At 37.0% G+C, this 16,075-nt stretch overlaps 1 protein-coding gene across 2 annotated transcripts in view; it reads right to left on the bottom strand.

Moving 5' to 3' along the window:
- Window positions 1-7,079, bottom strand: part of Tmem196 (transmembrane protein 196) — a 52,853-nt gene extending 45,774 nt beyond the window's left edge. The window contains exon 1 of one of the 2 annotated variants that reach the window (XM_048337825.1): window positions 6,915-7,079. In XM_048337825.1, coding sequence (XP_048193782.1) covers window positions 6,915-7,079 — 165 coding nt within the window. The remainder of the gene's footprint in view (window positions 1-6,914) is intronic. The other variant, XM_048337826.1, reaches the window with a different exon arrangement.
- Between the last annotated feature and the right edge of the window lie 8,996 nt (window positions 7,080-16,075).

The raw sequence follows: 16,075 nt of genomic DNA, 5'->3' as shown, positions 1-16,075 counted from the left end.
ATCTGGGCAGTCATGGACCTATAAGGATATCCAGAGTAAGGCAGCAGCTAACGCTTGCTTAGTGCTTAGTGCTCAGTTGACACTTTTTCTCTGCCAGGCTCAATATCAACAGTTTATAAGTGTGGTCTTCTGAGCTTCATAACAACAGGTGAAATAATACTAGCTAGGGTTTCCTTCCCTTTTCAGAGAAGGAAACTATAAATTGGTGGATAAAACATGACATCTATTGAAACAGTTATCTAGAGATGTATAAATTCAGCCTGACTGCCATTTAATTTAAATGTTTATATACATTCAGTTTGCAATCATGAGAAAGTTTTTTTTTTTAATAACCTAGAGGAGATTGGTCACAGTTTCTCTTTTCTTACACAGAAGTATATCCAATAAAGGAAATACTGTCACCTCCTAATATCTGGTCACTATGAATTTGTCATGTGATAACTAGCACAGAAATGTAGTCATCACCAGATAGCTTCACTAGGTTATTCAAACAGTAAACTCAAGTGTTTTGCCTAACTTTGAACTATTTTAATAAATGGGACTGTGTGTGTGTGTGTGTGTGTGTATGTGTGTATACTGATGTATAAGATGAATATCCATAACCTGATATTTTGAGATTCTCTGAAATCCAAAACATTTTCTATGCCAACATAAGTGGTATATATTCCACATTGGACCTTATGTAATTGATTATAGCCAAATGGTTGGTGCATATAAAATACTACATAAAGTTATCTTCAGGCTATGTGTACAAGAGTGTATTAAGCAGAAGTGAATACCAAGTTAAGACTTGGGACCTTTGTCCAAAGATAGCTTGTTTTACACAAACATATGAGTGAGTGCACACACACACATACTTACACAAACAGACATACACACAATTATTTCAAAATCTGAGACAGTCTGAAAACTAGTCCCAAAAATTTTAGGGAAGATATACTTAATACGTGTTTATGTCTTTTGTTGCTTTTAATACAGTAGTAAAATAAAATTTGGTAGATTTCACAGGTGAAGGTATGCTTCTGACCCAACATAATTTAAACATTAAGCTACTGAGGTTTCTCCCCCATTTAGATGTAGTGTGTATTGTGGGAAATGTGTGTGTATGTACACACAAGTGCGCATGTGCACATATGTATTCACACAACAATAAAATCAATTGTAGTTTTCACTGAGATTACCTCTCCCAGTAGGATTAACTATTATATGAGGACTAAGCAAATGGACAAAAAAATTTAATTGCTTTAGCAGGATTAAAATTCATATTAGATAGACTTGTTATGTAAGTTCATGCAAAAAGCCAACTCAAACATTTTAGGCTAAGTGGCCAAATATTGAATATTTAATTTGGAGGACTGGGACTATGGCCTAGTGGTAAAGTGCTGGTCTTGTATACATGAAGCCCTGGGTTCGATTCCTCAGCACCACACATATAGAAAAAGCCGGAAGTGGCACTGTAGCTCAAGTGAGAGTGCTAGCATTGAGCAAAAAAGAAGCCAGGGACAGAGCTCAGGCCCTGAGTTCAAGCCCCAAGACTGGCAAAAAAACAAAACCAAAGAAGAGTATTTAATTTGATCAGACATATTTCTATTAGAGCATCATCAAGTAGGTGACTGATGCAAATATTATCACCCAAATCCTGAGACTCAAAGACTTCTGGTAAGTTCTACCTTTGTGTAAATTCATAATTCCAGAGATGAATTTGTTATTCCAGCAGATACGTCTTATATAGGGATGGAATTTTGACTAAGAAAATCTCATCAATAATGACAACATCATTTTTCTATCATTTTACCATTTCAGTAAACCTCAGAGATAATCTCACTTACATTTATGCCTCTTTAGTTACATGATATGGCTCCTTGAATAGTAAGCATACTTAGTTTACTTAATTTATCAAATTACCTAAGCCAGGCAGATACATAGTCCCATCTGAGAATGAGAATGAGTCACATATTATATTTGATTGGTGCCCTACCGAATTTATGGATAGTCTTTATTATTTCAAGAAACTTGGTTGCAATTGTACAGTACACTCCTCCTCACTAAAATAGTTATACATGGAAAAATGTCTCTAAGACTGTGATAATAATGGTAACTAATCTTTATGAGATGGTAAGAAAGATGACTTCATCTTTTTTCTCAGAGTATAGTTATATATTTGTGGACTACTTCTATGACTACAATTAAGGCTAAGATGGGACATCATGCATATTTATATTATTTTTTTCTGAGAATAGGGAAGTGATACCTTCCCTAATAAGGAATATGGATCTTCTGTGGTGTGTTCTGACCCTGGATACAAATGTTTTACATTTGAAGTAACTGAAGCACTTTTAAAATGTTATTGTTTTGTCTTTCATTAAATAAATTTGCAAGGTTTAAATATTAGTACGAATGTATTGAGCAGTGATTGCCCTTCCCTTTTGTTGCTGTGCTATGGATCAGTGAAAGCTTGAATTTCTTCAAGCTCCTGAAATTGGCTGAGTTGTTGCCATGGTGAGTCAAAGGCCTACTGAACAGGTATGTGTGTTGATTATGCTATAAATTTCACTGAAGCAAAACATTACATTTAGCAATCAGATACAATTATGATATACATGTCATATGTGTTCCAGGAAAATAAGCCATGAAATCATTCAAATTTTAAATGTTTTAGGATATAGGAGAGCCTTAATTACTCTAAAAGACTAACTCTTGATTTACATGTGGGAGAATTGGACTCCAAAAATTCCTTTTTATGAATTAAATTTTACAGAATAATTACCAGATATAGATGGAAGTAATTGCAGCATGATATAAATAAAATACAACTCAGCATTCATTTCTACTCCTAACATCACCATCTGAATTTTTAGATTTTCAATTGCCAACTTCCTAGAGTTATCAAGGATAACTAAAGGATAATCTAAAGTTATCAAGGATATAAGGATTTGCCTGGATGCCTTTCTGACGAATGCATGCATTCTCACCATACAAGGTACGCTGGAGACTGAGAAAATTGACTTCTCACAGTAACTTGGAAACACAGTGCTGTATATTAATATCTTGTCAATAAATCTTCTGCATTGATTTTATTTCACATGGCTATGTTTTCTCCAAAGCAGTTTACTCAATGGTTCATTCATTGTCATCTAACAGTTATACTTTCTGATTTTGTGGTTTCATTGTAAGTGACTAGGTAGCAATACAAAAGTACAACCACAAAAAACCCAAAAGCTGTACACATTTATCAAATTTTATCGGATGATTTTTTTCTCATTAATTGCCCACCTTTTAAAGACTGATCATGGGAATCGCCTTGCCTGACTATGAAATAGGCTGGAAATAATCTATGAAAGCCCCCACATTGTGAATTAAAGCTCTTTATTTTAATACTACTTGGTTTTAAAGCCACTTTTTAAAATGTTTGCAAATTTGAGACCAAATAATCAAAGTATCTGACTAAAAATGTAATATATTTTTGCTAGTGAAAAGCTTATGATTTCAGAGACTCACTGTGGAAAATTAATCCTCCATAGTGAAGCTTTTACTTTCATTGAGTTTTCAATTTAATTCAGAAATCTTGTAATAATGATAATGTGTTGAAGAAATCTTCCTGGCACTAATCAAAACACAGTCTGGTTATATGTGTATTCTGACAGGTTAATTAGTGCAAGATCTCATTTAGTATTCATAAATAAAACAGTTTTTTTTTACTCATAAGTTCCCACAGAGATTCATTTTGTATCTAGCTTTCTTGAAGTCACTCTTCTTGAATCTTGATCCTCCTGTAACATACTTAAGTCCTAGAAAGACAGAAGAGCCTGCTCTTTCGGAAACACAGCCCTCCCAGCCCAGTACTTTGCCTCCATTCATGCAGCCCCAAAGGCTCTCCTGTGACCCTTTCCACTGCAAGTCTTGCATCCAAAACTAGCTGCCCATAATTACCCAATGCTTCTTCAGTCACATGATCCTTCCTTCCTTCCTTCCTTCCTTCCTTCCTTCCTTCCTTCCTTCCTTCCTTCTTTCCTTCCTTCCTTCTTTCCCTCCTCTCTTCCTTGTTGGTCATGGGGCTTGAACTCTGAACCTGGGCACTTTCCCCGAGCTCTTCAGCTCAGGCTAGTACTCTACCACTTGAGCCACAGCGCCACTTTCGGTTTTCTGGTGGCTAATTGGAGATAAAGAGTTTCAAGCACTTTCCTGCCCTGGCTGGCTTTGAACCACGATCCTCAGATCTCAGCCTCTGGAGTGGATAAGAATACAGGTGTAAGCCACCAGAGGCCCGCAGCCCACATACTTTCCTAACAACATTATTTAAATTGTACCTTTTAAAAATCCTATTTTATGAATGAGGATACTTTGGCTACTCAGCCAAGGAATGTTAAGTCTTGAGTGTTGTAACCATGTGTGTGAATTCACACCTTAACTCTGTTATATATACTGAGATACGTGGATTCCAATAGCATTGCAATACCAAGAGTAAATCCACCAGATATTTTACTGACATACCTACTTCTCTCTCTTCTGCATACAATCTATCTGATGTCACATTCCAACTTTTTACCTCTGACAAAGTCAGAGATGTGCCCATCTTGTTTTCTCTACAATGTTATAGTCTTTGGAAAACAGTGCTCTGAATCATTTTATGGCCTCTGCAGGAAAGAGTCTAAACTCTTAATAATTATTGGCTAGATGAATTAATCAATGAAGGGATTAAATGATAGTTTAGATGGTGCCACAATGGACTTACAAAGTAATTTCATTAATTTACCTATCTTGTTTATAATATGAAAAACACAGTGATCCCAACTGGCTATTTATTTCTTCAAAATGTGATCTTTCTATGCCAGATTCATGAAAGTGATCAACTCTTTGGGCATTGTTCTTTCCAGTGCAATCATTCAGTCAGATTTCTTGTGCGATTTTACTGAAGCAGACAGTATAGCATTCAAAACTATTGCTCCAGGAATTTTGCTTACCATAAACATCCAGTTGAAATAGAATCAGTTCTTTATAAAATGATTATATAACAGTATATATGACTATATGACAGTATAACTGATTCAATTGCTTTTCCCTGAGCTGATTCCAATTTTCTTTCCTTTATTTTATTTTTTTGGTACATACTCATCTAGACAATATTGATCTATTTTGAGAAGAGAAAAAATCATTTAATACTTTTACACAATTCCAAGCTAGTGAAGTTAATTTTTAGATATAGAAAATAAACCAATAGACTGTGTAATTTAGTATACTTAGAGAAAACACATTTAATCACTCAGATTCTTGACTGTAATCAATGAGAAGTGACTTGATTATGTGAGTTTCTCCTTATATCATCAAAACGTCTTGTTTTCTCCCCCTTTCTCTACATGTTGGTATTACACTTTCACAGTCCATTGTGAGGTTTAACTTATTTATACCTATATGACAATAAAAATTCTCAAAATAGTTGTAGCCACATATAAGATGTAGAATTATCAGATTAAAGATGCACCTTTATCCTTCCAAAACTCACATTTGATATGTGTATTGACACAAACTACATAATAACGAACAAGAGATTTACTTGGTGGTTATTGACAACTTGTTGAATTCAGAACAAGGATTCTTAGGGAAACTCAGTGTTAGTAAAATTCAACACCATTATACCCTACAGATCTTGCAATTGAAAACTATTTATTACAGCCAGAAAAATAAAATGTGAAAACTAACCATTCAAAGCACAATTTTATTGGAATTAAGCATGCCAGACGATCTCTCAAAAGCAATTTAGTTTGTACTGATTTTCCTTGAACTCCTAGATGGTTATTTTTGCTTTAGTGAGTTAAAGCTTACACACTGATACCATGGTTATAAAGTACACCATGGATAATCTGACAGTGACAGAATAACCCCTTAATAACTTATCTAGAATTAAGACCAGAGACCCAGAAGCACATGCTGGCTATATAACTTGAACAAGAAGCTGTTTTTTGTTTTTTTCAACAATTATCTCCTCATTAGGAACAGTGCATAATTGTTGTCTGTGGTGAAGGGAAAAGGCCTCATGACTTTCTTGAGGGGTTGGAGGTATAGTGCTAGCCATTGAGATAAGCATCAGGTACTGAGTTTGAGTCCTGTTCTTGTACAAAAAAAGTCCTTGAGATGTATCCTAAGAACTAAACAAGAAGCTAGTTGAATCTACCACTTGACCTAAAGAAAATTATGGAATTTACCCAAGCTATTCTTTAAGGTGAGGTGTTCTATTATTAGATTGTTTTTCCTTTTCTCATCACTGTATTACTTAGAACTTACAGGAGTTGGCAGAGGTGAAGAATGAGAAAACCAGCAAAGGAAAATGAAGAGCAATGATTTCTGGGGTGATATTCATCCACCTTCTTTACACACACACACACACACACACACACACACACACACACACACACACACACACACACACCAGCCACCCCTTCTCTGATCTTGGGGCTGCTTCGATTACCCTGGGCACTGTTATACAGAGCTTTATGAACAGATAACTGCCATGCTTGTTCCGGTACAGGAAAATGATATAGCACTCATTTTGACTTTCCTCATCAAAGGCACAAAAGACTAAAAAGTGAGTCTGCTATTGACAGGTGCGACCCCTCCCCCAACCAGCCAGTGGAGATTGTACCCCTTCCCCTCAAGTTAAAAAAAAAGCCAGTTAATTTGCTCTTAAACCCAAGTAAGCAGAACAATCCCCTCTCCCCTGCATACACCTCCCCCCCCCCACTCCACCCCCAGTAACAGAACGGCATCAAGAAGCAAAGCTGGCAGACAGGGACCTACATGCAAAGCCAGAGGAGATTTCACTATTTTGTTTCCCGGGGAGCCAGTGACCCAGTGACTACAGCAAGCACGCACACTGCTCATCATCCTAAATAGGTAAAGAGTGAAATGGCTCAACGTACACACACCCCGCTCCATACCGGGGACGAGTCTCCGAGCTGCGGCTTGTGCTCTCGGAGGGCCAGGCTGAAGCTGACCGCCCCCACGGCCACGCTGGACACCCCTAGCCCTATCTCCAGCACGGAGAGCACCAAGAGGCTCCCAATAATCTGGCTGCTGGTGCACATCCTTCTTGGGTCATCATCCCTTCCAGATCAGAGAGGAAAGCCAACCTTCGTGTCTTCCACAATCCTTCTTACCCCATTCCACCCCCTACCAGATCCCAAAACTTTTCTTTCTTCACGGTGACACAATATCCACAAGGGCTAGATTTCTGGAGCTGGAAACGGGGCTTCCTGGGTCTGGCCAGAGGTAGAAGAAGGACTCTCCTCCTGGCACGTTCGCTCTCGGGGAGTCGTAGATGGATGGTCCTGGGCTCAAGGGGTGGTGCGAGTCAAGACAGCACATTGGTAGCCCAACATTCAAGGATCAGAGACCTGCAGGACCCGGGGAGCTGGAGCCCCATCGCTGGCTCTTGGGGCGCTGTCCAGAGTTCTGCCGCGTCTCAGACCTCCGCAGGGAAATCCGCTCCTTGCTCAGCTTTCCAGACTCATCAGACTCCCTTCTCTTGCAAGGCTGAGAAGACAGCAGGAAGCCGGCTCCCAGCGTCTCCCAGCCTCTCCCCCTCGCCTCCTCTCCTTTGTTTTCCTCATAAGGCAAAGTGCTTTGTGAGTCCCGGGTCCCAGGCTGAGCCAGAGCAGCGCCGCGGATGATATTCAGCACCACGCTCCTCGCAGTTGCTGTGTCGCCAGAAAAAGCGACCTTGTCTGATGGCCTCTTTCAGTCTGGGTTTTTTCTCCCTCCTCGTCCTCGTCCTCTGCCTCCCCCTCTCTCTTGATCCGATTCTCTCTCATTGCTATGACCTCATTGGGATTTAGGTGTTTGACGGAGGAGGGAGAAGCCCTGATGTATTTGTGGGTCTAGGAACCAAGACTCTTGGGGGGGCTCTTGATCTGCTTGCGCCCTTGGACCCTAACCATAGGAATCGAAGTAACCCCCATCAGCGCAACCTCCACATCGCCCCCCAAGGCTCCCTTCCGGGCTTCTCTCCAGCCGGAGGGGAGGTGATGCCTACGTCAGCGCGGGCTCTTGCTGTGTAAAACTTTCTTCTGCGTGTACGCCAGTGTGTGGGAGAGCAGAGAGCCAAGGAAGGGAGAGCGCGCGGCCGATGCAGAAAAACAACACTCTGGTCACCAAGACTCTTAGGACCCCGATGAAGGAAGTCTGTCCACCTGCTTTCACGAGGAAAAAGGAGCTGTGAGCTGTGGCTAGAAGCGCCTACATTTCCACAGTGATCTGGCCTCTGCCCCCAACCCCACTCCCAGCTCTGAGATTCTTGCTTCCTGAAATTCAGGCCCTTTGCCACCCATCCCGATATGCATATTCAGATGGTTATAGCAGTGTTCTCTCTCTCTCTCTCTCTCTCTCTCTCTCTCTCTCTCTCTCTCTCTCTCTCTCTCTCTCTCTCTCTCTCTCTCTCTGTTCTCAAGTAGTACACTAGAGAAGACATTATTTAAAAAAAGAAGACTGGTTCCAGAGGTAACTACGTTTGAAATCTGCTCTTGAAGAAATCTTTAGGGCAAGGAGCTCTAGTAGTTTGCCTTGGATTTTTTTTGGGGGGGAGGGAGTAGTCACCTCTGATACATGTGGGAGTCTAAATGTTTGGGAATCTTTAGACCTGCATCCTGTTTTTATTTCCCTGATTTTACCCCATGACAAAATATCAAGGATATTCAGTAGGTTGGAGGGATTCAGGAAGGTTCTGAGGCATGGATTATTTTTCTCAAAAACTATGTTCTCAGCCAGATATTGGTGGCTCACGCCTGTGAATCCTATCTACTCAGGCCGAGATCTGAGACACACAGTTCAAAGCCGGCCTTTACAGGAGAGTCCCTGAGACTTTTATGTCTCATTAACCACCAGAAAACTGGTAGTAGAGCTGTGTAGTAGTGCATTAGCCTTGAGTGAAAGAGCTCAGAGACAGTGCTCAGGAGGTGAGTTCAAGCCCCATGATAGGCAACACACACACACACACACACACACACACACACACACACACACATTCTCCAATAAGAGGTGAATTTATTGAAGGAAGTGAAAGGAAAGGACTTCAAATTAGGAAGGAGTGGCACAAGACCAGGGCATTCTAACTTCTGAGTATGTGGAAACAAGTTGAGAAGAGGTGCTTTCTGTGATTAGAAGGTTCTTAGTCTTGAGATCCTAATGTTACAAACACAAAAGCTGAATAACTTACAACCTAAGTTCCATGGCATGAGTGAAGTTGAAATTTAAAAAACCAATTTGGATTTGTTTGATTGTTTAAATACAGTTCTGAGCTATAATTCATTTTCTTTTTATATAGTTGCTCCACATGTATCAAGTTTGTCTTTTTCCTTTAAGTATAAAAATGCAAGGAAGAAGAATTGTAGCTTGTTAGGTCTTTAAAAGCTTTCATTTATGCCAAACATCTGTAATTCTAGCTACTCAGAAGGCTGAGATCTGAGGATCATGGTTCAAAGCAGGCTGAGGAAAAAAAGTCCATGACAATCATATCTCCAATTACCCACAATCCAGAAGTAGAACTGTCACTCAAGTGGTAGAGCACCTGAATTAGAAAATAAATATATTAGGAGAATGCTTAAAAGTTTTACAAACAGTGGAGAAAGAAATTCAACTTTTGAGACCTTAATGGATTTCAGTGAAGACATTAAAATAATATAAGGCATGCCAAAGCCAACTACCTAAAATCCAAAATGAAGACAAATGGCATATTGCATGCAAAAAGTAATCATTTTAATTAGAAGTCATAGAAACCTGAAAAATGTATAATGACATTTAAGCTTTTAAAGCAACATAAAATTAAGCCCAGAAGTTTATACACAGCTAGCACAGTCTTCAAGGTGAAAGATACTCAGGAGCAAAAATTAATCAAACCACCAAAAAATGGCTAATTCTGGCTGGATATAAAAAATTACACTTTCCTTGTGCCTTTATTTACCCTAATTTCTTTATAAACGATTGTGACTAGACTTTTTGGTCCCCTGCCAATGACTACTTCAGTGAACTTGGAAACAAATCCTTGCCTAATCAAGTAGAGAGAGGATTACAGATCTAGCCAACACCTTGACTACAGCATTCAAAAACTGATATAATGAAGGCTGTTTCAACTCATACCATTTGAGTATCTTACTGCTTGGTCTACTAGAGTAATATAAAGGCATGAACACTGACAAATGTGAGATTCACTCAGTGACAGAATTTCAAACCTGAGAGGAAATTTGATAGGATTAGAAAGATACACAAAATTCTGCAGTCATGTATGGAGATTTTTAAAGTCCAATTGGTATAATAAGTTGAAAAGATAGCAAAGACATAAAAGTAGGACAAATACTACCAAGAAATTGTGTTATCTGTTCTTATGTTTCATCACTGATGAAAAATATCTGTTCTTTTTATTATAATAAGAATCAGATATTTAAAGTGTTCTGCTGATCCTGTAGTCAGAAAGGAATGTATTTTACATCTTTTTCTAATACTGACTTGTTCATTTAAAAAATAATTTAATTATCAAGGTGATGTACAGGGGGATTACAGTTACACACTTAAGGTAGTGAGTACATTTCTTGTCAAACTTTTTATCCCCTCCCTCATTTTCTCCCCTTTCCCTCCTTCCCCCACCCCACCCCCAAGTAGCATAGTTATTTTCCAATATAATTATGTCTTATGAGTATTACTGTTGCTGTTGGTTCTTCCTTAGTCCTTTGTCTCATCATTTTGTCATTCCCCTTCCCTTCCCTAATTCAGATAAATGTATATACAATACCAAAATGTACATACAGTACCAAAATCAAATACAGTGACAACAAGGAATAAACCATAGGAAAATTAAAAGAAAAAAGAAATAACTTCAAATAATACATTAAAAACAACAAAGAAAATCTTGTTTCCATATCTTGTAGTTCGTTTCACTTAGCATCATTTTATACAATCATATGTACAAAGCTATTGATCTATTTTTAAAGTGAATGTTAAGACTATTTAAGACCATTTGCATTATTTATTTATTAGATGAGCAATCACTTGCATAATTATTAAAAGAGATAGAAGAACAAGCTATTAGGTTTTATTAGCCCAAATGAGAAGTAGATTAACATATAATGGTAGAATTGAAAGGGATAGAAAAACCTGTGTTAGATTTCAACCCTGTATTTAAACCTTATCCTATTCCCAACCTCTTCAACTCCTCCAATAAGTAAGAACACACTTCATTATATATATATATATATATATATATATATATATATATATATATATTGAATTCCACCCATTGCTTTCAGTTCTATGTTTTGGACCAGAAGAGAGAAAATAAAAAAGTATTTTTATGTAACTGCTAGTCATTCAATCATTTTAAAACTTTATTGCCCTGGATTGAATTCATCACTTACAGGAGAATATTCCAAGTCCTTTGGAGAGATTCTATTAAATGTTCATGCCCTTTCCATGAGTGACTCTAAAGTATCTGTTTCGCTAAAGTAATAGCAGGTATAAATAAATATTGTGCAATGGTGTGTTAAAGTAATAGCATGTACCAATAAATGTACAATGACATGTTCTGAAAAGGACAAACTAGTGGAGTTTATATCTAATTCAAAATTTGTGTAAATGTTTCCTTGATGGTTGTGGTGGTCATTTTCAGTTGTTCTGTTTCATACTGAGCTTGTAATCAGTAGAAACCTTAGAGTATTTTTCCTGTGGTCTGTCCTGTTCCTTCAATCTTGTATAGTGGATTTTCTTTTAACCTAAAGACAGGTTAAATCATTTATCACTATCTAACTTCATCTTGTTATCTTTGACCCCCTATTTTTTCCTGCTGAGTTCTTTCTGAACCTTCTTTCTGTTATTCAACATACTAGCTATTCCTTCCAGAATTGTCATAAGCCCTCAAGCAGTGGGCCTATTCTGACCTCATTCTTGTGCAACATTTCTAAAGCTGTCATTTTTATTATCTTAAGGCATTTTTAACAAGTCTCTGCTCATTTATGACTCTTGCTTTTCTATATTTCTAGATTCCTGTCATTCCTGTGTTTATTATTGTTTACTATATCTCTTACATTTCATCTCTTAATATTTACCTCAAAATACATGCTTATCTTAGTATATACCTAGGTGCAAGATTTAATTGATTATAATAAATTATCTTTCCAAAAATAGATAATTTATTTTCATAGTTATAGTTCTGGTTCTGAGAGGGGTCAAAAGCACTAGAAAGGAAAGAGCACAAGAGACTCTATCTCAGACATCTTTATCCTGTTTTGCACAAGTCTTTCCATGAGTTCCTATCCCTGAAAATTTCCACTGTCTCCAAATAGCACTGTGCTGGAGACATGAGAACTGCAATCCATCCCATGTCCAAATACTTTTCCCAGACTCTTTCCATTTCAACCTCATCAATTACTTACATCTTATTACAATAGATTACATCCAAGAGATCTTCTTAATCTTAAATGAGAATATTAAAACTTGGAAGGAACACAATATATTTATGTTTTATTTTCCACAGTAGCAATTTAAAATCAGGAAAGAAAAGCTGGTGGACAAGCACATACCATAATGAGCTTTTATAGCACAATAAAAATATTAGAAATGGCTAGATAACATATGACAAATATTACGTTCAGTAATAAAAAAAGTATAAGAGTGACTACATCTCGAGCCAGACAATATTTATTTCAAAATGGTAAATAAGCACTTCTCATAAACACATTAGAGAATATAGATTGGCATAATATTTGGAAATAATTAACAAGAGTTTAAAACTTTTATACTTTGACTCAGTTATGTAACTTTTGTGTTTCTAATCTAATAAAACACAAATTGATGGCCTAATACAGTCCTATATAATAATATTCGAAAATATTAGGGAGTGATTATGGACTATCTTTTTATCTTCAGGTTTTCTGTATTTTTCCAGTTTGTGAACAAAAAGAATATAATATCTAGATTCTAGATGTAGAATATATTTTAATTAGAAATTGCAATAAGACATAGGAATTACAAAGGCCCACTACTTTAGGATCATTTAATTTGGTGGGAAGTGCCTTTGAATCTCAATACCGCCAGGGAACATCATACTAAAATTTAGAGAAAAATACTAATTAATAATAATAATAATATCTGAAATTTTAAGTTATGCTGAATACTACTTGCTTAGAAAATCATGAGAATTAAGAAAAAAACATTTTGATTTTTTAGGAATGTATATTCTTAGGCTCTTAATAATAAGGAGATAATAAAATTATAATAGTATGAAATGCTCATTCCACCACTAATAGGCTATAGTTGTACTTGATCATATGCACAGGGCTTGAGAAAATGCAATTTCTCTTGATTTCAAAGATGGTTTTATCTGCTCAGCCAATTCTACCTTCTCTTAGCACATATGACAATTGTTGTGAGTCAAAAGAAACACCAGAGGTATAGTTAGTTTTTTGAGGCCATTGAGTTATAAATAAAATTGACACTCTGTTTTACTTGCTACATCTTCACTAATAACAAACCTAAGGTTTGTTAGATTAAAAATTGAAATAGGGGCTGGGGATATGGCCTAGTGGCAAGAGTGCCTGCCTCATATACATGAGGCCCTGGGTTCGATTCTCCAGCACCACATATACAGAAAATGGCCAGAAGTGGCGCTGTGGCTCAAGTGGCAGAGTGCTAGCCTTGAGCAAAAAGAAGCCAGGGACAGTGCTTAGGCCCTGAGTCAAAGCCCCAGGACTGGCAAAAAAAAAAAAAAAAGATTAAAATAATATTTCTTCTGAATTTTTCTAATTAGTTTTTCTCCTCACACACATATCATATATTTATGGAGTCCTATGTGTGAGTTCAGACCCTAAAATGATTTTGAGCAAGAGTTCAAAAAAAAAAAAAGATTGACTAAGGAGATAATACCAAATAGGAATACAAGATATTACTTATGGCATACTTCCTGTGTGCTAGGCATAATGCTAACCATGAAAAATAATACATTAATAAGACTTATCTGCTGTAATACAGACTACCTTCTGAGGTGGATTTATATGATGAATAAGTAAAGAAAATACAACTAGTATTATATAATTTCAGACTGCAAAGTAAATTAAATCAGGGCACAAGAATAAAGACATTATATATAAGAACTTTAGAATTTGAACAAGTGACATGTGGTCACATGACTTTGGTGAAACTGAGAGAAGTCTTGTGAGTGAAGGGGAAAAAAAGTTAATCAGCAAAGCACAGAAAGGGCTATTGAACATTTTCACAATGGCAAAAGTCTAGTGAAGTAGTGTAACAGAGACAGAATTGATATTAAAGAAGTAGTCAGAGACCACATTATTTAAGATCACTTGAGCATGATAATATTTTATACTTACTTCTAAATGGATAGATTTAAATATTTTGATATGATGAATAACATGATCTAATATTTTAAAAATCCTAACATTTTAATAGCCCTATTTTAATACCCCTAATGAAGCACAAGTGAAAAAAAACAGAATCCTCTATGATAATAAAAGACAGCTTGCTGTAGAAAAGTAGTGTCGAAGCTGGTAGCAAGTACATTTTGACAATATCATGCAATGGAGTACCATATTCATGCCATCTTATTATATATTGCAGGATTGAGAAACTGAAACCAGGCAAAGGAACCAAACAGGGGACAATTAGGAAAAGAGGCTCCTATAAAATTGCCTAAGGCAGAAGTTGGTTCTGGTGTGCAATTGAATTATAATAGTCCTACTCATGTGCCACCAACTTTTTATTTCCTCCACTTTCAGAGTGGTTTTTAAGATACACTACAGGATGGATGAAGACTGCCCTCAAACTCCCATCACTTTCTCCATGCCCAGATCTAGATACTTAACACTATTATATACTTCTCACTATTATATACAATGGACAGTCACTAAAGTCAGAAGTATACTTCCAGTAGTTGTTGATACATTGTGTGGTAGTGAGTACTATCAAGAATATGTTTTCTGCTGTGAATTAATTTTAGAAGTCACTTACAAACATACTCCATAGACAAAAGTGGCCTTTGGAAAAACTGTAGGTACCTAAGAATCACAATAAGGTGACTGTGTTGGCCGAGTGGGCAGATAGAATTTTCTGGAGGATGCAGAATTTTCTAGAGGTAACAATACTAAGCTTCTGTTATCACTTTTCCTGTAAAATTGAATTTGTAGCATTTCTTCAATTACAGGTCATTTAAAAACACCAAGTTTTTAAAAATAAATACTTAATATAGAGAACATTCATATCCCAGGGATAAATTTCAAATTCACAACTCATGTGTCTCTCCACAAGCAAGTATCACAATCCACAATAGAAAATGTGTCCTTGTGGAAGGTTTGGGATCCATGGATCCTTTTACCAAACCCAGGAGATTGCAAAGCTCAAGACTGCAAAGTTGCTTTTAGAAGTAAGGCCTGTGCTATAGTGGAAGAATTACTGAATGTAGTTTCCATCCAAATGAAAACAGCCCACTGTTCTGGGCTTCGATCCCATGTGTCCAGAGTTCTACAACTAGCTCTACCTATCAGGGTCTCTGGGAGGAGCCATGCTGATCTGTGCTTTTGGTTACAGATCTATTGCCCTCAAACCACACTGTAGATCCTGATGCAACCCTGTGATCTGGCATTAGCCTCATTCTACTATGGTTCTAGATGCAGTTCCACCTTTGCATTCAAGGAACTGATATTAGCTTGCTAAAGTGAGCTGTCTCATCTCTGTTTATGGTAGGAAGTACACTCTGAACACGCAAGTGGTCACATGCCACTAGCTCCATCTGACTGCTATTCAAGAGGCACTCCCATCAATCTGGGAAGTCACAAGAGAAGTTAAGTTCTTTACTTGCCAAAACCAGTCTCTGAAGAGAAAAAGGAGCATGCGTACCTTAAAAGTGCAGAAATTCAATATAATGCCATATATTACATATGTCATAAAGAATCAGGCAAGCATAATACCACCAAATGAAGCTAGCAAAATTTTAGTTATCAATCCCAAATAAATAGAAACTTATACATGATCTGGCAAGAATTCATAATAACTGCTTTAAGGAAGCTTAGTGAACTATAAGATAAGAAAG

Source organism: Perognathus longimembris, chromosome 2 (assembly GCF_023159225.1).
Source record: "Perognathus longimembris pacificus isolate PPM17 chromosome 2, ASM2315922v1, whole genome shotgun sequence".
Taxonomy (NCBI): domain Eukaryota; kingdom Metazoa; phylum Chordata; class Mammalia; order Rodentia; family Heteromyidae; genus Perognathus; species Perognathus longimembris.
The sequence above is the reverse complement of the archived record's forward strand: the minus strand, read 5'-3'. Positions and strand labels throughout refer to the sequence as shown.